General features: G+C 50.6%; 6 protein-coding genes and 1 non-coding gene across 7 annotated transcripts; 3 read left to right on the forward strand and 4 right to left on the reverse strand.

The window, feature by feature from the left end:
- Positions 1 to 395: 395 nt before the first annotated feature.
- On the reverse strand, positions 396 to 2,609 carry SPSK_02291 (serine/threonineeeee protein kinase; the record flags this gene model as incomplete). Its single annotated transcript, XM_016729163.1, has 1 exon — positions 396 to 2,609. The coding sequence occupies one exon, from the start codon at positions 2,607 to 2,609 to the stop codon at positions 396 to 398; it is 2,214 nt and encodes a 737-aa protein (XP_016589038.1).
- A 3,829-nt stretch (positions 2,610 to 6,438) lies between these two features.
- Positions 6,439 to 6,669, reverse strand: SPSK_02884 (uncharacterized protein; the record flags this gene model as incomplete). Its single annotated transcript, XM_016729745.1, has 1 exon — positions 6,439 to 6,669. One exon carries the CDS (start codon positions 6,667 to 6,669, stop codon positions 6,439 to 6,441), a length of 231 nt encoding a protein of 76 aa, XP_016589039.1.
- A 7,523-nt stretch (positions 6,670 to 14,192) lies between these two features.
- SPSK_02744 (enolase-phosphatase E1) lies at positions 14,193 to 14,900 on the forward strand (the record flags this gene model as incomplete). Its single annotated transcript, XM_016729611.1, has 2 exons — positions 14,193 to 14,201; positions 14,244 to 14,900. 2 exons carry the CDS (start codon positions 14,193 to 14,195, stop codon positions 14,898 to 14,900), a joined length of 666 nt encoding a protein of 221 aa, XP_016589040.1.
- Positions 14,901 to 17,350: 2,450 nt separating this feature from the next.
- SPSK_11244 lies at positions 17,351 to 17,442 on the forward strand. The gene has a single exon. It is a non-coding gene; the product is annotated as a tRNA-Asn (tRNA).
- Positions 17,443 to 18,376: 934 nt separating this feature from the next.
- Positions 18,377 to 19,333, reverse strand: SPSK_02656 (25S rRNA (adenine2142-N1)-methyltransferase; the record flags this gene model as incomplete). The annotated part of the gene is made up of 1 exon (XM_016729524.1): positions 18,377 to 19,333. The coding sequence occupies one exon, from the start codon at positions 19,331 to 19,333 to the stop codon at positions 18,377 to 18,379; it is 957 nt and encodes a 318-aa protein (XP_016589041.1).
- Positions 19,334 to 19,833: 500 nt separating this feature from the next.
- SPSK_02614 (large subunit ribosomal protein L23Ae) lies at positions 19,834 to 20,916 on the forward strand (the record flags this gene model as incomplete). Its single annotated transcript, XM_016729482.1, has 3 exons — positions 19,834 to 19,864; positions 20,412 to 20,455; positions 20,536 to 20,916. The coding sequence occupies 3 exons, from the start codon at positions 19,834 to 19,836 to the stop codon at positions 20,914 to 20,916; spliced, it is 456 nt and encodes a 151-aa protein (XP_016589042.1).
- A 644-nt stretch (positions 20,917 to 21,560) lies between these two features.
- On the reverse strand, positions 21,561 to 21,929 carry SPSK_02836 (mitochondrial import inner membrane translocase subunit tim8; the record flags this gene model as incomplete). The annotated part of the gene is made up of 2 exons (XM_016729699.1): positions 21,561 to 21,730; positions 21,818 to 21,929. 2 exons carry the CDS (start codon positions 21,927 to 21,929, stop codon positions 21,561 to 21,563), a joined length of 282 nt encoding a protein of 93 aa, XP_016589043.1.
- Between the last annotated feature and the right edge of the window lie 303 nt (positions 21,930 to 22,232).

Consider the following 22,232-nt stretch of genomic DNA (forward strand, 5'->3'; position numbering starts at 1 on the left):
AAAGGAAAGCTATAACGCATCAAGGGGTTTTGTCATTCCCTTTCAGACTCCCCCGCTTTGTTTTCCCCAATCTTTTTTTGTAATCCGACAGTGGTTTAGACAAACTTGTTTGTACACATGAAGAAAAACCAAACCCCTTCCCGTCAGTAGTGATATGTAAAGGATAGGAAAAGGGGAAGAGCAAGGAGAAAAAAAACGGCAGGAGACAAATCATAAAGTGTGATATAGAAGAAAACCGACAAAATGAAACGAAATGCCCGAGAATCCCAGAGAATCAGCAAGATCTAACCTCCAACAACTTTGGGAGGGTTCGATGGAAAATGAAAGACAAAAAAAAGGTTAGTTCAACCACAAGTGGTGGCCTGGTCGAAAAGAGGCGTCGGCCTCTTGTCCGTTTACCAGCCACCAACCCATTCAACATTACTGAAATCGGGACGGCGATCGCGGCGCCAGTTCCAGTTCCAGTCGCGGCCTTTGTTCCAGGGACGCCCCTTGGAACGGTCGCGCATATTTTCCTTGCCCGCGTTAAATTTGTTGGGGCTGTTGGAATGATTGTGCGAAAAGACATTGACGTAGTGGGGATTGAAAGTGGCGTTGGAGTGGTTGTTCGTGGTGTTGGTCAAGTGATGGCCCGACGAGGTGTGGTAGGCATTGCCGAAGTGGTTCGAAGTGCCACGCTCATACGACGACTTCACGTTGTAGCCAAGAGACTGACCGTAGCGTTGACCCTGCGACTTGGACTCGAGATTCACCGACGGTCCTGTGTGGGCCCTGCGTCGCTCACCCAGGGCTTCCCACTTGTCAAAGGACAACGGCGACTTGGATGGCGAGGGGCCAGGCGACACGGTCGAGTTCGGCAGGCGAACCGAGAGATGGATCTGCTGATGGCGGTCCTCCTTGCGGCCGAGGAAGCTGTCCAAATCTTGGCGGTTCTGCTCCTTCTTCACCTCCTTCTCCTCGGTCAGAGGATCAGAGAAAAAGAGAACATCGTCGTCGAGCTCGAGATCATCCTTGGCCTCTACAGCAGGCACGGGCTGGCGGTCGACAGCAGCAGGAACATCCACGACCAAAGTCTTCGTAGCGGGCGACAGACCAAGGCGAGGTGTGTTGTCGTCGTCGCTAAGCATGTTGAGCTTGCTGCTCACTTTCTCGATGGCTGGCTTGACCTCCTCCTTGACACTGTCCTGGCTCCAAGTGCGAGCGTTCAGCTTCTTAAGCGACTCGAGCTGGCGCAGGCGCTCTTCCTCTTCCTCTTCTTCCTCATCCCACATGTCGCTCCAGCTCTTGGAAACGGCGTCCTTGCGACCAAACACAAGAGACATCGCCGGAGCGTTGCGCGCACGAGGCATGGTGATCGGAAGGGAGCCTGCCATAGGCGAGACCTTGGACTGCCAAGTAGTCGGCTGAGGGATCATCTTGGGCTGGCTGATGGCGAGCGAGGTCATGGAAGCGCCGAGGCTGGAGTCCAGAACGGACGCCATGGACGGAGTCTCGCCGGTCATATTCGAGCACCAATCAGCTGTTGTCGCCTCAGACTTGGAGAAGAGCTCCTCGGTGTAGCTCTCGTTGTCGGGGATGACACTGAGCTGGCGTATGGCTTGCGGGGTGCTAGTCTGCAGGGCTTTAGCCCACGGGAAAGCGGCACCGTTCTCAACCATGGGGCTCTGAATGGATGGGGTCCGTAGAGGTTCACGGTTGGCCGAAGCAACAACACGGCGGTCGACAGAGCAAAAGTCATCGAGGGCCTCGTCGAGGGTGGTGAAGCTGACAACGCGACGCAGGGCATGGCGAACACCAGCCAAGGAACGCTTCTTGGGGTCGAGGTTCATGCACTGGACAATCACTTCGAAAGTGTCCTGCGACATGTTGGGAAACACATCAAACAGAGACTGCTTGTCGCGCGAGAAGTCGAGGAAGATGGGATCGGCCTCGGTCGGCGTGGAGAAGGGGTTGCGTGAGAAGAGGATGTTGAGCATGCAGATACCAATGGCCCAGATATCAGCCTGCGCGGGCGAGTAGCCAGCGCCAGCCGAGTCGTACTGCTCAGGGGACATGTAACGGTCACTGCCCACGGTAGTCTCGTACGTCCACTCTTCGGTAGTAGCCAGGCCGAAGTCACCGAGCTTCATGATGCCAGACTGAGTCAGGAAAATGTTCTCGGGCTTGATGTCGCGGTGGTAGATGCCCTTGGAATGAATGTACTCCACGGCGTCAACCAGTTCCAACATGAAGCGGCGGACGTGCTCGGTTTCAAGGGGTCCCTGGCCGTTGCGAATGGCCTCGTACAGGTCACCACGGGGGCAGAACTCGAGAACGAGGTAAACGTGCGACTCGGTCTCAAACGAGTCAACCAAGTTGACAATATTTGGGTGCCTGCCCAAACGGCCATGTAAATCCAGCTCTTCAGACTTGTCATCGATGGCGAAGTCGAGGCCAGCTTCGTCGGCAGCAGCCTTCTTGGTCAGACATTTGATAGCCACGTTGTGACCAGTCTCAAGCTGTCTAGCCATAAAGACCATGCCAAAAGAGCCATGGTTGAGGGGAGAAATAGTGCGGTACCGTCCGTCAAGGACAACCCCACCTTCGAAGTTCTCGCGTAAGCACGCCATTGCGTAAAAGAAGCACAGAGCAAGAAAGACCTTGAAAGGCAGAGAGGGAGACGATGGAGAGAGGTGGAGAAGTCAGTGGTGAGAGGAGAAGCACAGAAACGAGAAACAAGGCGGTCGGCAGAGTGGTTCTCAGACTGTTGTTATCGATTGGGGTAGAAGGAAAGGGGCATATATAGGCGTCGTGATCGTCAGAAAAACGTTGGTAGCGGAGAGAAGATGGAGATGGTACAGATTCAACAACAGTCGTCGACCGGAGCACAAGGCTCGTTCCTCCAGGGAAGCGCGGAAGCCCCCTTCGGTTACTGACTCGACAGAATGATGGCGGATGTGTTGGAGACAGGGTGATCTCCAGGAAAGTCCGTTTGGGTGGATGTGAATCAGTTTGTCGCTTGCAAGGCTGTGCCGGTGGCGGACGCGTCAGATAGTCGTTTGGTGGAGAGAAAGTAAGGGTGTCGAACAGTGGTGTTTGTTCATACGTGTGTGGACAAAAAAATTAAAAAAAAAAATCAAGGCGGAAATGCGCAAAAGCAAGGAAACTCCAAATAGTCGTTGCGTTGTCAGAGGCTCATTGAGGGTGTAGAAGGGAAAAAGAATATGTTCAGATGGTGAAAATAAAACAAAAGAAAACTAAGTGATGGGAGAGCTGGTCATGAAAGATCGAACAAGTTGTCCTGAAAAGGAGAACTAAAACAAGAAAAAGCGGTGGAGTCGTTATAATGACATCGGTACGATGGCGTTGTGTGTGCGGAGTTTCGGCTGAAAAGGAGAAACCGAATAAAGGGCGTAAAGAAACAAAAGAAAAGTAATGACTGTCTCCGGATTTCTTTTGAGAAAAGAAAAACCGTTGCCTTGAGAGGAAGCAGAAAATGGCGTCCAAAATTGAAAGACTTCGAGGTCGTTGGTGAAACAATGGACAATTCGTCAACGAAGAAGGACCACGATCGACGTGAGATGAGGCGAGAAGAGGGACAAGGAAGGTGAAGAAATCAAAGTCGCTTTTCTAGGACGAATAACGAGAGCCGAGTTTCGGAACAAAGCCTCGATGAGGACACAGAGGAAGAGAGGGTGGCACGAGATAAAGCAGTTCAGATTCTGTACGTGACGTACAAAGCCTGTTGCTATATCAAAGCGGGTACGACCGTGATCATCCGGGGACAGGATGATGACGCACCGAGGCAGAACAGGTAGGTGAAGAGTGTGACTCTTCGACCCGCCGTGTTCGCAACGACCCGATGACCTTTGTGCCTAGCGCGTTGGAGCGCAGCCGGAACAGACGGTGGAGCTTCTCCTGGTGAGGCGTAGCACGTTGAGGCAAAAGAGGTCCGGTCCAATACGGAGCGGTCCACTTATCGTCAGAGTCACGCGGTTGTGTCAAGGCCCAAGGAGAGGTCGAACTCCGTGTTAAGTTCTCACAACAACAAAAAACCGCTGCAGACGTCGATATCGAAAGTAGTTGCTTGTTGCTTGTCGGTCTGTGGCACACGGCCAAGAGAGAAAAAGAGAAAGCGGGTGGTAACGCGAGTTCAAGAGTCTTCGGGTATTGGTGGAGACCGGGAGGACTTTCTCAGCATCTATCAGATCACACTTGGAGGCCCCGACGAACGGCAAAGGACAAAACGGTTGGAAGGAATTGTTGTGCAAGTGAACAGGAAATGCCGAGGGTATTTGTATATTTCGAGTCCAGTACCAAAGGTACAATGTCGTTTTGTTCGTTGGCAGGCAGGTAGTGTTTGGTGGCGATTGGAAGGCAGATGAGCCTCGTGGGTGCCTGGCCGTCTTTGCAGTTGTACGGGAGCCGGTGACTGATGTGGTGAAAGGAGGGAGGAGAGCGAGAGAAGAGAAAGGAGAGGAAGCGGAAGCGGACTGGAAGTGAGTGGGAAGTGAGTGGGATATGAAGGACTAGAAAGGAAGAAGAGAGGAAGTAAAAGAGACGAGAGGAAGGAGGAGGAAAGAGCACGAGAGAAAAGAGAAAGCTGGGAATGCTGGGAATGGCAAGTGAGATGGCGGTGGGAGGAGGTGGTTACAAGGTGCATACAGCGAAACAGAGCGAAGAGTCAGAAGTAGGGGAAGGAGCGAAGAGCGAAAGCGGTGGACGGCGAAGGCTCGCCTTCGCTAGAGGGGGGTGTAAGGGTGGTGTGGTTGGAGGGGGAAAGATCGATGGCCAGCTAGCATTGAGTTTGATGAGGAAAGAGCGGTGCAGGTTCGAACGGCGGTTCGAGGACAGTGTGAGAAGGACGGATTCCACGAGGTAACTACGGAGCAGGGGGTGTTGACTCGTAGTGCCGTGCTTTCAGTGAGGAGAGCTAAAACAATAATAAACATCGAGACACCTAAGCAGTCGAAGCGAACGGTAGGCGGTAGAAGGCACTGGAAACAAACCGGAACTCGACGGGAGAACAGGCCCTAAACAAAACCTCACCCGTTCTGGTTGGTTCAGGCCAAGAGACTTGGCCTGAAGAAGGAGTGATTAACACAGTGTGAAGACCAGGACTTTGATGTTGGCTGGGCTCGTCTGGCGTGCGGATGCATCATCATGGGGTGCGCCCAATGAGGAATGGCGCAAATTGGACCGACAACTGAGTGACGGGGGGGTGTGCGAATCTCACGACCTTGGTTCACGGACTGGGCAGGCCAAGGTACCTTTGCACTCTAAGATGCGCGGGAGATACAAGTGCGGTTCCTCGTTATCGGTGCAGCGTCGTAGCGGTTCCAAGTGCTATTCTTATAGGGGCGGTGCAGGGGGTTTCTGTTGAGAATGACTAGTAAAGATGGCAAGAAACTGGCTAAAGTGACAGAGGACAACAAAAAATGCGGACAGGGGAAATGAGCATCGAAGTCAGAGGAACCGTGTCGACAGCGCCGATAGTGGGTACACGCCTTGCCACAATGCCTCACACGGTTGCCTTCGTACCTGCCTAACAGGCGGATTCGACGAGGTTCTTTAGCAGTGGATGACGAAGAGCACGCGACGCAAAAAGAGATACGAACGTGGAGTCAATTCGCACCCTCCCTCCCCCTTTGCGGACACAAGGAGACACAGGAACGAGGCCATCTTGCTTTGACAAAGACCGCCGAGCACATAATTGTGGTATCTCGTTTCAAAGAGCCACTTCCTACTGGAGACTTAGGTACCTGCCATTTTCGACTGATCCAAATAATGCCGTCACTCGACGGGTATCGGTGTTGTTATCGTTATGGACTTTGTGCTTGTTTACTTGTTTTGTGTTGCGTTGTTGTGTTGGCCGTTTCTAACTCTGAGCCAGGAACGAACAGCATCGTACAGGGTGATGGGAAGAATGTGTTGTTGGGTGGAATCATGCTGTGGCTCGATCCAGAGTGGGCAGCACTCTACACTGTGTACAAAAGAGATACCTCGGTCGCGCCTTGAATTCACTTAATGCATTTCCCAAAGGGAACCTCTGTCATGTGTACCAATTTTGCCCAATCACTATTAATGTGATGTATTGTCGAAGTCACTATACCAGACTGGGGGTAGGTCCCTTTAAAGTACTCCATTCCTTGAGCCCAACTGTCCGTCAGAACACATTGACAGTACTGAGCGGGTTTTGTGGTGTCCAGAGGCGCTAGAAACCATTAGATGCAAATAAACATAGCGCCACTGAGAGCCATCAACCTTTTGCATAATCTCATGTACAGTATTAGAGGCACTGTATTACTGGTCTCTCAGCGCGCACCTTGTTGGTGAACGAGCGACAAAGAAAAGGATGAAAGAGAGCTGGTGTTCACGGCCAGGCCGGAGCACTATTGGCTTGTTGGCGACCCACACCACCTCCTCTCGAGTCGCTCTTTCCTTGTTCCTCGCCCCCTTTTAACCATTTGACGCTTCCTGCGCGTCCTGCACTCCTTCCCTCCTGCATATCGTGCTTATCCTGCCGAACCTGCCCTCGCCTGCGTCTCGCTCTAGTTCTCCACCTCCCCCGTGTTTGGCTGGGCGTGCGAGTCGCGCTCTTTCCTCGTCTTTCTGTGCAGAGAGCGGATGCTCCAAGCGCGGCCCCAGTACTTGACCGCCTTCTTCGACGAGTCGCTGCCCCATCGACATTTCCGTGTCAAGGAAAGGTCGAAGCAGGGGGCAGGAGACAAGGGAAGGCGCGACGTGTCCGAGGGCGAGAGGTACCGTTTTCATGCCAACTCCAGTATGGAGGTACGTCGTACACTTGGCCCGTCTTTTAGAGCATCGTGTGGATGTGTGCTCGCCAGGATGAGCAGCGGCTGGCTCTGAAGCACTCCAAGCCACCCGTTCGCTCGCTGGCAGGGATTGGAAGCGCCCGTGGCCGAGGCAGTAATATCATACCAAAAATAGTGTAAAGTCGCCGCCTGTGGGTGCAATACAGAGCACACAAAATGAAGAAAACTGGGGTAAGCTTGGTAGAGCAAAACAGCAATGCGGCCAGACAAGAAAGATCACGCAGCTTTACTCAATACTGACCTCCCTGGTTCGCGGAGCGAACAACGAGCTCCATTCTGCGTACATCGCAATACCTGTCTCTCCTCTCCTTAATGTTCAGACATAAATTGGTAGGTGTCGCATGAGTTGTTTGTGTTATAAACAGCAAAGGAGGACGCCAGCGCTCGTGCACATTGAAACGACCTTCATAGCTAGGATCTCCAACCGGCAGACAAGCCGGGCCTGGCCTCTGTGTGGCCTGGCCATACCTCTCTCACCTGTCAGCCATAGCTATGTGACACGGAACTTCGTTAACCTGGCACAGGGACACACCAAAGAGCACCGAAAGTCAATTGATTCAAGAGACTCGCCGCAGCAATACACAGATCATCTAAAGTGAACCATTGGAATATAAGTACGAAAAAGTAGGAGCCAGTCTGTCTCGTTCTGGCAGACAAACATAACCGAAAACGCCAATGATGCCCAAAAGGGAAGAAGAATTCGGGGGGAATGCCTCTCCTTGGACGTCAACAGTAGGAAACTGTGTCGTGTAAAAAGGATTGGCCTAGCCTGGCCTGGACCGGTCTAATGAGCCCGCTCACTTTCATGTTGCATTGTTCGTCGACAGCAGGTATCTTACAAAAATGAGTGCCGAAGTCTCTCTGCCATCTTGTCCCTAGCGATTCGCCTGGTTGGTTTGGCAAAAGTGGACTTTGTGCAAATAAGGCAAATGGTATCTAAGTTCACTTGGCCTTTCGTGACCCTTCGTGTTCAATTTGCTCCTCTCCGTTCCACTATTTTCTACGTCGTGCCCTTGGGATGCGACACGTGTATTGCGAGAGAGCGGTGAAATAAAGCTGCGCTTTCTCTGGCTTGTTTCAATTGTGATTTGTCTCCATCTCCACCTACTTTGCTCCTGTTATGAAACGACTTTGGCCAAGGGTCTCCCCATTCCTTGACATTTGGCTCCCTTGCCGGTTGAGCGGCAAATTGACGTGTCCTGACTGCTATGCAAAACCTCCCAGGGAGAGGTGAAAGCCGTACAAAGTGCGGCGTACCGGTACGGGAGAAAAGCACTAGACAACCGGTAGAAGGAAAGGAGGGATAGGAAGGGAGTGTCGAGATGCTCAAACATGCTCTCCATTCTGCAATTCTATCCGATGGCCTATCGGACATGCGGATGTACCTCCACAGCGAAAAGATATGGGAGAGGTACTAAAGTGCCGTAGCGCGATACTCTGTTTTAACGTCTTCGTTCTCTTCTTGCTATCTCTTCGGTATCAAAAGACTAGCATCTTTCTAACGAACGAATCTAGACATATATACGCGTTCAATTGATGAGCTCCATACATTGTCTCTCTAAAATAGGATACATGATATGTCGAGATACGTAGACACTCCGGTGTAGAAGAAGCTTACAGTATCCAAACACAACCTGTACGGAGTACTTTGGAGGTTTTCTGGCCTGAGCCAAGATATGCCAGTTCAAAAGCAAAGACAACTAAAAACCTGAAGTTTCAGCACATCCCGATCGCCGTGCTTTCCTGGTGCTGGGCGTGTTATGGGACTACCAAAGTCGTACCCATTGACGCGGCCGAAGCAGGTGTCCAGGTTTTTTTTGTACAGACTGTGGAATGCATTGTTTGTGTTTTGCAAAGAGTAGGGGGGATAATTAAAAGACGGGAGAGCAAAGACACCAAAGACACTGCTTTCCAGACAATGAAACCCCCTGGTTCTGGCAACACGCTTGCACGATTTACCTTGCTTTGCAGCCAGCAAGGAAGCGGGCCGCCGTGTCCTGCGTGTTTCTCTCTCGCGGGTCACCTGCGGCAGGTTACTGCATCTCCCCCTGTCAGGGTAGACATTTTGCCTTTTTATTTTGTCCGTTTTTTTTTTTACTTTTAATGGTAAATTGATTTTTTTTAACTGCTGTATGATGTTTTCCCGGTGCTGCGCCAATGCTCGAGCGCAAAATGCGTGCAAGAATTCAGCATGACAGACCAAGGTGTTGGGACTTGGCGTGGTTTCGCCTCAGAACGGACGTTCTGACGAGCTTTTTGTTGGGTCTCTTCCTTTTGAAACAAAATAACTGTACATAAATTCATATAAATTCGTATCAAAGACAAAAAGCTGTAGTACGGCAATACAGAGTCGTGCATAACGACGTACGAGGCAGGTCAGCACAACACACGCGAATACAAAGAAAAAGACAAAACTGTCGTAGACAAGTGGCACAGCATATGAGGGTCGTACCCTGGCCGACACGATATTCAACAAGTGGACTGCTTGTTGGTACACTTTGCGGTGAGAAGATTGTTTCCATCATCTTCATGGTGCCGAGAAGAGCATATTGAAATCGTGTAAACTTATTCCACATCTCCTACGAGTACGAGTATTGAATTACAGAAAACAGCCTGACAGCGAAGCGTAATGCTGCACATTCAAATATTAGTAGCAAACGACCTGCAGTAGCGCTGTGGAGACGATTCTACGTCTGAGACCTGCAGATGTCAGAGGGCAGAAGGAAAGCAGCGTCGGCATCGCGGCTGTCTGTTTCTGTTGGTTCCACGGTTCAGTTTGTGTCCGAAAACATTGAAATTCTTGTGGCTGGTGCTCTCCATGTCTACTTCAAAGACTTCAAGGTTACAGGGGATCTGGTGCAGGGACGATGCAGTAGCGGCATGACGAGAGAGGAAGGACACGGAGAGAAAAGGGCAAAGTGAGAAAACAAAAACGGATTAGCGACCGACGGCCCGCACTGAACAAGGAGGCTCACTGGAAGACATGAAAACCGACCAAGGAGAAGAAAAAAAATGAGTTTTCAATACAATCCAACCTTACCGAACATACGATTCGTACGCATCCAAATTGAATCTTCTGGGCCTCTTTTGACGATGGTAGCTGGATAGAAAGAACCCACCCCCATGCCCATGGCAGCCCCATAGCACAGCCAGCTTTTATTTCTTCTGGGGGAACTCGTTATGGAGCACGATCGTGGTCCAAAGAGGCGAATGTCCCATTGCATTCTTTCCCCTGCCTTACTTGGCTCGAAAAGTTTTCGAGAAGGCGGTCAAGAGGTCAAGAGTGAAAATTTTCCTAGAACTCCTTACGTTCGCCAGAATGAGAAACAGCCCCGTCGTGTTTGATGTTCACGAAATGAGTGCCACTTTTTATTCCGCGGCGCACTCTTACACATGCAACAGACAAGAGTGGGACAGTAAACATTACAACTGGCGAGACAGATGGATCTCGAAATCAAACGACACGACACACAAAATGCGGTGTATGGTGTGTTTTTTCTTTCCTCTCGTGCAAAAGGATGGTTTGCAGAATTTTCATCTTCCACATGCCTCCAGGAGCTTCTTGAGGCGTTCTGCTGTCCCGTTTGGTGTCCAGACCGCATTTGTCTCGACGCATGGAATGCATCGAGCGAGTACTCCGTCCTCGTCTTTAAATGAACTCAGAAGACAAAGCGAGGTCGAGAATACTGCACACACCAACGACACGGTCCGGCCATTGGCTGGTCATTGAGTCGTTGCCGGGCATAATATGCTCCGTGGAGGCCATTTCTCAGTATAAAGAATGACGAAAAAGAAAACACATCAGCCAATGCTAGTCTGGCCGTTCCCTATTTCGTACACCAATCCACCTGGATTATGCGTTTTCTTTCGCAAGCCACTTGCACAGCTTGCCTTTTCTGCTGGTTGTTCCTCCAGCTTGTGTACGTGCTCGCTTTGCAGATGTTGATCGATGCTTCAACTGTGTGTAAGACGGTGTCTCACTTGGCCAACCAGAACACACGGGCAGGCTCTTTCAACACGGCAGAAGGCTACAAAAGACTGCCACACTTTATGCGAAGGTCGGCGGTCGTTCGGTCGTTCGAGTAACGATTCTCGCAGTCCGCAAGATGTGCACGGCCGATAGCAAAGGAACAACCACCAATCGACTGTTGACTCTAGCCACGACTGCGTATGCATCCACTGCCCATTCTGCCCAAGGCGCATATCGCTGTCCGCCCTATTGTTGCAAGCAAGCCGACGGTGCGAAAGCATCTTCGATTCACAACGCATCTCCAGTCCGTCGCCCGTCTGGCTGTCCATCAGTCGTTCGTTCGATCCTTTGTCACCCGTCTGGCAACTACTAGGTACTATACACGTCTGATACGGGCTTGACTGGTCTCTTCTGCAGAGAACCGGTTGCCGTGCCCAGTGTTAATTTATGAGGTGTAGGCCCACTTTGCTCGCATTGACAACAGCATTTTGCCGGTGTCTATCTACAGAATCAAAGATACCAAAAGATATCATAGGACGCCAAAGCATCAGCATACTACGTAACGTCCCTCCCCTCTCTTCATTATTTCCAACACAATCAGAACCAGTGTTATGTCGACGATGTGGCAAATATGGCAGCTGTTATTCCAGACCACTCTCATGGTGTTTCTCCCACACTGCATGCACCTGATCGTCTTCATGCATGCCTTCCATCGTGTGCCTAGTGCGAAAAACCTGAGCCTCGTATTTTCTGTCGTTGTGTCCTACTCGTCGCCGATAATCTCTTTTCTGACACCACCCACATCTACTAGCGAAACTGAAGCGCCTGTCGCGATGCGCGGTTGTTTGCTGTTCGTTGTTCGTGCCTGCCACCCAAGTTGGAGATCGTCCGTTTTGAACAAGGTTGGTTCAAAAGTAGAAAGAGCCCGCCGGAACTAGTCTTATTTTGGACTAGCCCACAATAGCTTACTCTTGACCGCCTTTCTGTTCGACCACCTCTGGCTCGATCCGCACTCATTTGTCACACAGATGAGCTCCTTGCCGCGGCGGGCACTTGCCTCATCACGCAAGCAAGCGGGGCTCCTTCCTGCGTTCGAACGACCAAAGAAAGAAAGTGCGACTGGGCCAGACAAGCAGATTCATCGCCGTGGACAGCAAGCCACGCTCCCTCTCTCCTATTGAATTGATTTTCATTCTCAATTTTTTTTTTTTGGTATCAGCTGCCTCTACGTTCTCACGACGCCGCAATTCCTCGTCCTGCCACCCTACCCACTTTCTCGATCGGCCTGCGTATCCCAAATTCGACGAGCCAGTCTGCAGAACGTATCCAGTCTAACTGCAACGTCCTCCGTTGTGACGGTCCTTTTTGTCTTCGTTGAAGCCAAAGTTCTGCATTCGCCGGGCCACTATTCCGTCTTTGTCGTGGCGTTTACCTCTCAGTTGCTTTCCTCTGTCGTATTTTCTCGTCATCTTGCCGTGCCCCTGTGCCGTTTGTTAGATACTGCGTACCTTTTCGTCTCGTTTCTTCGGCCCCACGATCCACCCTACCGACCTATCGCACCGGGCCACCTGCAGCACGCAGCTGTCTCCTATTTTTTGTGGTCCTTGTGGAGTCTCTTCATGGCTCTTTGAGTTTCTGGGGGCCCACGCACGTCCAAAGGCAACTGAACCTGGTCCAGTCCTGCACGTTTTGCTAGGTGCACAGCTGCATTGACATCAAAAAGAGGAAACGCCAGTACGAGGCCGGAAAACGCCACAGGCTGACGACAGCCAACTCTCAACGAACCAGCAAAGACGCAAGACGCGGAACGCGCTTGGTAGCTGCAAGGGAATAGGACAATTATCACAAAGTCAATATTGAAAAACAACCGAAAGGGGAGATCGCATCGGAAAAAAATTTTCTTTCTACCTCACCGCCTTTACATCGCATCCATAGATCCCCCTTGTCCTCGTCTTTCCAGCCACCTCGGCATCGATCCTCCGGAGCAAAATTCGCCTCTCGTGTCTTTTTGTACGTCGTTTTTTTCTACTCACTCGGGGTCCTGACCGCCTTCTCGATCATAACTCCCCGACCGACAATCGACCTCGGCGACTCCATCCTATTTTTGAGTTTTTTTGTCGGAGTTCAGTCTTGATTTTCTCGGACACTCCCGGCGCTTGCCCTCCTCCCCCCTACCCCTACCCCTCCGTTCTCCCATTATCAGAGATCACAATGGCTGCTACAACCGCCAAAAAGGCCATTCAAGTGGTCCTACTTGACATTGGTGAGAACAAAATCCAAGCCCTTTGCCGCATTTGTCTTGTCTGTTGTCTTTTTGTTTTGCATTCAGCCAGGTGCCCAACCTGCATCGCTCGTCCCTGCGTATTTGCCTGACCAGACGGCTAATGTAGTGTCTCGTCTCTGTTCGTAGAGGGCACCGTTTGCCCCATCTCATTCGTCAAGGATGTGCTCGTAAGCCATTCTCCTATCTGTCGTTCTTTACCGTTACCTCTTGGTCCTCTGCTACCCTATTCCGTCTGTTTGGTGTCTCGCTTTGACAACCGCCTGCTGTTCTGTCACTCTGTTTCTCCTTGTCTCCTCCCTTGCATTGACCGTTGGACCCAACTCACCTCCGTGCTTCACACCATATTGTCTCTCACTCCGCTCTCACCTCATTGAACAGCACAAAATTTCACCGGTTTTTACTTCCTCCTCATTTACCACCGCCTACACTTGGCCTCTGCGGACTTCTGGAACTCTGTCTTTACGCTGCTTCATCTATATGATCGACAGCAGTACAGAGAAGACAGCGCTGCCAACAGTTTTAGCCCTTCCCTGCTCCCCATTTCCCCTTCTGGCCCGTCTCTGCAGACGCCGTATAGTGCACTGGATTCCCACCCCGATTTGCTGCCACTTAACCCTGCATAATATGAGGGTCGGGCATGGTTTCTCACAGGGCGTTTCGCCGTCTTGAAAAGGCAAACATGCAAACAGGCAATCAAGCAAACAGCCAAACAGGCGGTTGTGCCGTGTGCAATCTATCCCAAAACCCTGCAAATCCTTTTCCAAGAAGGCTTCCCTCGTGGCTCCAGTCCACCTTGATTGCCCGGTATTTCGAAGTCAATATACATTGCAATGGGCAGCACGCAGAAGAGAGGCAGGGTGCTGTGCTTGGGCTCTATTTTAGATGAAAGGTTTCGTTTCAAGTGACGACATACTTTTTATCCCTGGATTGACTCATCATGCTTTGATGGTGATGCAGTCTATGTCTATGATTACGTTTGCGTCTGTATCATGCGTAAAGTCTATGCTATACAGTCCTTGTTTACACATGTCTCGCTTTGCTTTGCTTTCATGCAGCCACAGGACCCTTGCCGCCACCTTCGTTTTCCTACTAGTCTCAGACGTCACAGATACAAATATAGGAGATGCAAACAGTAAACTGACTCTGCATCTTTGCTATTTGCCCCTCGATACAGTATCCGTACTCGTTGAGCGCTCTCCCTGGAACGCTCGCGTCCAAATGGGACAGCCCATCGTTTGCGCCGTACCGCGACGCCTTCCCGGCCGAGTACCGCGCGTCACCCGATGCGCTGACCGCTCACGTCCAGGACCTCGTCGCCCGTGACGTCAAGGCCTCGTACCTCAAGGGTCTCCAGGGCCTCCTGTGGAAGGACGGCTATGAGTCCGGCGCTATCAAGGCGCCCCTGTTTGCTGATGTCCTGCCGGCACTGACCGCGTGGCACGCCGCCGGCGTTACACTCATGATCTACTCATCCGGCTCCGTGCCAGCCCAGAAGCTGCTCTTCCAGCACACGGGCGTCGTTGGTGGGGCGACCGATGCGAGCACCCACGGCAAGGACATCACGCCATTGTTAAGCGACTACTTTGACACGGTCAACGCCGGCCCCAAGACGGCCGCAGCGAGCTACTCCGCGATCCTGGCGGCGCACGCCAAGGAGTTTCCCAACGCCAGCAACTGGCTGTTCCTGAGCGACAATGTACTAGAGGTGGCCGCGGCCAAAGAGGCCGGCCTGCAGAGCTACGTTGTGCAGCGGCCAGGCAACGCGCCGCTGGCGGCATCCGTGGCCGACGAGCACAAAGTGATTACAACGTTTACTGGCCTGGAACGGTAAGAAAAACTAAAGAGACATCACTCTGCTCGGCCCGTGGGAACAAGGGATCATGGGATACAACAAGAATATGGAAATGGAAATGGGATATGCTGCTAGAATGGGACTACTATTCAACATGATAGAATACTCGTGAGGTTCCAATGTCAACGAACCACTCTCCGAAAATAGATGAGAAATGGACGGGAATGAAACAAATGACATAAGATACCATCAAATGTCCTGCTCCTGTTGCTGCGCACGACAAAATCCCGACCAGCGAATGCTGCTGTAGTCGGAGGCGGAGAGCTCTCCGCTGCAAGCCAGGGCTGCCCGACAAGAACTATCTCCCTCCATCGCGGGATGAGACCAAAGCGCAAGCAAATATATTGCAAATTGACTATTCCAAGCAGCACTTCTGTCGTCATAGGCGACCTTGCTGGCTCGGTGTGCAGCTGAAGATGCTCTCGTCTATCGCTAACGGCTTGCCTTGTTCAATAGCCCTCCTTGATCGCCCTCAGTGGAGGACGAAAGACTCGAAGCACGACGAAGCACAGCATTCTCCTCCATGTATCCCGCACACAGTGCCTTTCCCTTACCTTTTGCTCGTTACTCCGACGAACACTGTCATTCTCTCGGGTATCATCCTCCAAATTTCCCCTCATTATGCAACGATCAGCGGCCTTCTGTTCGTCGAATGAGCCAATTAACCAACGGCCGTACGTAGCAAGGTGTGCAAGTGTGATGTGATTGTGATATGTCTCTGTGCGCCAACGCCAGTCCGGAGACGGAATTCGTCTCTTGGTTCCACGAGAGAGACAGTGTCCATTTCCATCCCGGGCATGCTGTGGTGAGCTTCATATCAAGAAGCAAGCAGGGCGCATCCCCCTTCCAACACATCGTACTACCCTCGTGCTTTGTTTTGTCTGCATAATCCCGCGGGTCCCGTGTAAAAATAACCACTTTTACTTGGAAACAAGGGCACCTACAGATTATCGGCCAGTTGAAAAGCATCTTTGTCTCGTTCCTATTGGCTCAAGTTTCTTGCACAGATATAACAAAAAGCATGATTTTTATGTTTCTCTGCCCGGATCTAAGCCGATCCCAAAACATTGGTGTCGTCGTACCATGGATATCCTCTCCATCGCGTCAAGTATGAGACGCTACAGCTATAGCGATTCAAATAAAAGGCGCAAGTCGGCGTCGTTCCCGTGCTAAGACATCAATAGTTTCTACATGTCTGGGCTATCTGTCCAGACTGTCTTTTTTTTATCTTATTGTCCATGCATTGCTGCCGTATTCCGTTTTTTTGTTCATCCCGTCGTAGCACCCAAACGGACCTCCTTTCTGCTACCTGCCCATTCCCTTGTCTGTGCCGTGTCACACTGGCGCTCGGGTTAGGTGGGTGTTTTGGTGTCTTAGTATCTTTTCTCTGTTTGTTCTGTTCGTCTGTTGGCTCAGCCTTCGCCACGAATAAACGGGCTGTGTCTCCGAATGCTCCCCCACGAAAAGCTCACGGACCCTCGCGTCCTCGTAAGATACTGGGGTTTGGGGCAATTGGTGTCACCTGAGAAAACAACTACAGAGGTTTACGTCGTAGTGACTTTCGGCACGATTTGACGAGAACGAATGAAAGGTCACGGAGGAAACCATCATATGATCTCGTCGATCCGCCACGTTCGGGAATGGCAAGAGCACGCGAGACATATTTGGTTGGTAGTTATGATGCTTCCGCTACCCATCACACATATTCATTTCATACAAAACTGCAAACTGATTATGTAGATTTTTTCCTAAACAATGCTGTTACGTTCGCCATGCTCTTCCAGACTTGAACAGTCCGGGCAGCCCTCGCTTCGCTTGAGGTGACAGGGGCAACCAGTTGAAATTGACAGAAACAGACAACATGAGAGCCGACGTAAACCATATGTTGAAATTCGGCGTTTCATATTGTGGCACATCACATGGGTAACAGGGTCGCTGTGTCCAGTGGTCAACCACCAACGCATTCTCCGAATTTTGCTGGGGGGCAGTGTGAAATGCTAAAGGAATATTTAGTTTATTGTTTTCTATTATGTTGATTAGCATACTATAACCTCTCTGTTTTTTACGTATATTTTATTTGTTCTTCGGTGATGTCGGTTTTTTCCCGTCGATTATGGAAATTCACTGTATATAAATATATTAAAATGAATCTTATAATCAATTTTTTTTTTAAGAAAAGAAAACTGATTTCATTAACATGGTCGCAAAATGTTACCAAAGAGAAACAAAAAAAGGCAATTATTCATTCACTCCAGTCTTCAAATTGTACAGACAGCTGGGTAACTGCCAGCCGTGGCGAAACGAGGTTGAACCAAACTTTCCTCCTAGTTTTCGTTGTCGATGTCTGGTCCAGTAGCCAATGCTTGGCTTTCTTAGCAAATTTTTCTTCATATAGCTAATGAACCACCTCGTTGTTATGAAAAGTCGCATCCCTTGTGGCGCAATTGGCTAGCGCGTTAGACTGTTATCCACCTAATGATAGTCTATCTAAAGGTTGGTGGTTCGAGCCCACCCAAGGGAGTTGATTTCTTTTTCTGTATTTTCATGCTTCACTTTTTTTCATTTCTATCTCTCTCTCCCCCATTTCACCATTTTCACAACTACAACCTGAATGTTAATTGGAGAACCTTTCTAATTTTTGATAACGTGCCGTAGTTGAATAGTGTTATTAAGAGAGATTTCCTATTTGTTTCATGTTCTCGTTAAGCATTGTCACTAACGTGAAGCTCATTTCCATTTTGGACAACCATCACCTACACCCGCTTTGCTTCCATTCTTATCTCTCTTTTAGATTTCCCGTATCATGTAGATTACCAATGGCACACAGAGAAAAAGGTATCATCTGACAAAATCCAGCGCCTCCAACCAGGGATCTCCGCATTTTAAGACGGTACATGGCTGAGCATGGCGCGGCTAGAAAGAGGGGAAATCGTCGACCTTGTCGAACCACAACACGGGATATCTCAGACATGCAGTAAGACGAGGGAACGGCAGGACAACATGACCAAACCAGAGGGCTGAGCGGCTGGCGAGCGCACTAGCTAAGAATTGTTGAGAGGATCATCGTCTCAACTTGTTTTGTCGGGATTCTGCTCGGCACTTCTTTGTCTCCCATCACCCTCTCTATGGAGAGGAGAAACGCTCATTTCAGATGCCTTCCTTTGAAGATGAACTTTCGCCGTTTGCTCGACGATGAACGGTTACGCCGCTGACCCAGTGTTAAATAAGAGAAAGCAGTTATGATGCGGATAAGCTGTCGTGCGTGGTAGCGGGTTGTAGTAGTAACTTTAGTTGCCCAATTATTTTTTGTCGCAGAGAAGAGATTTGTGGTATCATCGTGATTCCTCCGTCGCGATGATGGGATAATCTCAAGCGAGACCAAGCTGGATCCGCCTTATTTAATTTTGAAACTAGAGTATTGGCTCTGCGCAAAGAGAATACCAGATGAGTGCCGTTCATGTGCCTTCGAGAACGATGGAAAAGTTGTTTCTCGTTGACCCGGAGCGTACCTCCTTCTTAGTGAAGCGGGGGATGATTGTCGGTGCTGTCCGTTGGCGCGTCCAGAGATAGTACACGAGCCTCTGCGACGTCTTGGACTTGAGCAGATCGAAGCCCAGAACTGTCATCATGTCCGTCAGTTTTTCCTCGGTGAGATACCGCGAGTTGGTAACGCAAGGCTCCGGAAGCACCATGAAGACACTGGGAAAGTATTTTCGGATGTTTTCGTCAGTTGCTGGCGCCGACCCGCTCTTGGAATCACCACTCATTGACACCATGTTAGGCTCGTGCAAGAAATCAAGACAACGAAGCAGCATCTTGCCGCGGTCGCTGTGTTGAGGTACATAGTTGAGGACCAGCGACAGGCTGATGATATCGAAGCGCTCCTTGTCAGATGTCGGTCGTGGGCGTTGCAAGAAATCCTGCTGTAGAATACCTGGGCCCTGGCTGCTGAGGTCGATGCGCTCCATCCGGAAGCAGCCACTTGCCGAGCATGCATTGTTAATGCTCAAGGCACCGACCTCCAGCATACGGAGAGGAGCCCATGATAGGAAGCTCGGTTCTGCCGAAGGCCCGGACTTCATCTCAGCCCCTGTTGCCTTTTCGCTCTGGTCGATGCCGAGCCACTGCATCAGGACCCGCGAGCTGTCGCCACCACGTTCGCGGTGCTGGCCCTGCAGACTGGCCTGCTGGTAGCGAGCCAGGCCGCCGAGGGACTCAATCTCAGCTGCAATTGCAATTTCTGCAGCCTTGTCATTTCGCGCCACCGCTTGGAGACGGCGTTTCTCAAGCTGATGATGGCTGTTGATAAGCTTTTTGGTCATCTTACGGGAGATAGACTTGGGCGGGTGGGCCGTTGGCGGCCGGCCGGCAGATAGGGTCTTCACCCGAGACGTCTTCTTTTTCGCACCCATGATCAGATGTATCCGATGATGTATGCTTCCGCAGGTTTCGCTGGAATGTCAGGACCCGTCTTACTTGACGTTCTGTGCATTTGTTGTACCTTGTTTGGGCCAGACAAGGCCAGCTTTCATAATAAAGCCATTTCTGCCGCATAATATTCGTATGAGAGGAAGTACAGTTGGGACGAAAGTAAAGTAAACACTGGACGATGCTCGTCGTACAAAGTTGAGTTGGGATGAGAGAAGCGCTTATCGTCAGGCTGACTAACCGATAGCCAGCATTGGGCCCAATTATCATGTCGATAAAAGTCACGTGAAAATATAAAGTGCTAGCCCTAAGTTTTCTCACAGCGGAAAAAAATCGTTCCATCGCCCATTTTTGGAAGCTAGCGAAAAAAAATAACCCCAAAGTTTTCTACAATTTGGGACTCGGCTTTTTCACCTGCTTCACATCTCGACAAGAAACGTAACTCGGCCTTTCACTGTACGACAAACCCTCAAAATCATTCGAGATGGCACCGAAGACTCAGACCAAGGGCAAAGGTATATATCTGGCACCATGAAGAGGCAATTTGATTGCAAAGCGCTGGTCGCTTTGTGATTGAATCCCCGTCTGCCTCTTCACCCACAACAATGTGAACAAAACGAAAGAACTCCAAAGGAAAGCTCTGCAATACGGCGTTCGTTCGACTACGGCCTTCTCGAATTTCTCCTCGTCGATGAGCTGGTCTCTTTCCCACCGGCGACTCTTTTCCAAACTTCCAACAGCGACTTGCCCTTCTCCCTGCGTGACACCGAGGAGAGGGGAATACGTTGTTGAAGGATGCGAACGAGATGTTGGTAGAGACGACCATCGGCGAGGCTGGAAAGAGAATGAGGATGGGAGCAGAGCAGGAGGGCAGGCTGGAGATGGAGATGACGGTGGAACACAAGATCGAGTGACATCGCTTGTCGACGTCGACTCTCTTCCCACAACCCCTCCTGCTTCCCCCATCCACTATTACAATCCAACAGCGACAACCCACAGCAGCAGCAGATTTTGCGAGTTCTCATCAAAAGAGCGATTGCTGATTCTCGGCTTTGTGTATAGCGTCCCAGAAGGCTACCGCCGCTGCTAAGGCTGCCCTCAAGGGTGTAAGTTTGCTCCGCATCGACCTTGTGTTATTAATATCACAAATGCGACTGCGTACTGACCCGTTTCCCCCCTTCTCCAGGCCAGCGCCCACAAGAAGCAGAAGGTCCGCTACACGACCAGCTTCCACCGCCCAAAGACCCTGCAGCTGTCGCGTGCTCCCAAGTACCCGCGCAAGTCCATCCCCCATGCCGTGCGCCTGGACGAGCACAAGGTCATTGTGCACCCGCTCAACACCGAGAGCGCCATGAAGAAGATTGAGGAGAACAACACGCTCGTCTTCATCGTCGACGTCAAGGCCAACAAGGCCCAGATCAAGCAGGCCTTGAAGAAGTTGTACGACATTGACACCGTCAAGATCAACACGCTGATCCGCCCCGACGGCACCAAGAAGGCCTACGCCCGCCTTACCCCCAATGTCGATGCCCTCGACATTGCCGCCACCAAGCTGGCCCTCGTCTAAGCGTTGAAGAATGCTTGGAGGTGGTGTTTGTTTGTGTTTTTTTGCTGCGTGGATTTCAAAAATGGGAAATGAATGGGATGACATGGAGTCCGCCCTTAGATGGACCAAAAAAGAATTTAAATCTACATAAAAATCGAAAAATGTGGAAACTCAATCAGCACCTTCCTCTTTACTATCTATGACACTCGATGATTTAATTCGTAAGGACATGCTGCCGTTCTTTTTCGACGAATACTTTTGGTATTTTGTGACTCGTGTAAATTAACGAGGTGCCACCATGTAAAGGCGCAATTTTGACTTGCGTCTCAAGAGGTTGCTTGACTGGTTTTTGTATGTGGAGTTGAATTATTCTCGTTTTTGTTGTAATTTGAGGATGCTCGCAGATAATGTGATGCGTTGCCCATATAATAGTAGTATCCTCCTCTCCTGTGCTAAACTGATCTAATGGTATATGCCGTGATTTCCTACCATATCGTATACTATTTTTCGTCATTGCCAGCCCGCTCTCCTCCATAATATGAAACGTGAAGCTGTGTCTGATATATTCATCAGCCATCGCAGTGCGTGCCTCACTCATGTGCTCGCTGCTCATTCGAGTGAACCATGTGTCCTCCTTGGCCCCGCCCTACTTGTTGCGCCAAGCCTTAATGCTGCTGCTGCATGTTAGACAGCAGCTTCGCCGTCAGGATGTTCAGGTCCAGAAACCGCTCGACACAGTTGCTCATGCAGCCCTCCTCGGCCTTGTCCAGCGTGTTGCTCTTGACCGGGCTCGTGACGCACTTCTTCCAACACAGCTCGGTAAGATTGTGGGTTTCTGACAGCGACTAGTTAGCAAGAAGACCGAAATACAGGGCGCAGAAACGTGGCGACACAGCGTAGGGGTAAACAAAGTAAAACGTACGAGCCTGCACCCGTGTGCGCTGCGTCTGGGTGTTAACAAACTGGCGCAGCTCCTCCTTCTCCTTGTCGGAGAGGTTGTTGATGGCCGAGGCGTCAAGGCTGGTGGCGCTCATTTTTTGTGCGTGTCTTCCGGTTTTGTTTGATTTGGGATTCAAAACTCGTCTTATCGTAGAGCACGTCGCTGGATTAGGCTATTTCACAAGTGGTGGTCGTCGTGGGCAATCGGCATTTGGTGATGCTGTGGCCGTCAGATAGTTGGAGGGAAAAAATCGACGAATTCCCCAGATTTCTTATCTAATCACCACCTAACCTCACTAAATAAGGACGCTATCACCACGTGATACAAGTTTCAACTCGTAACAAAAAAGAACAGGTCAAATGTATCGTCCACATTAAATGCAACAAGGCCTCAGATG

This window comes from Sporothrix schenckii (assembly GCF_000961545.1).
Source record: "Sporothrix schenckii 1099-18 chromosome Unknown Cont43, whole genome shotgun sequence".
Classification (NCBI taxonomy): Eukaryota; Fungi; Ascomycota; class Sordariomycetes; order Ophiostomatales; family Ophiostomataceae; genus Sporothrix; species Sporothrix schenckii.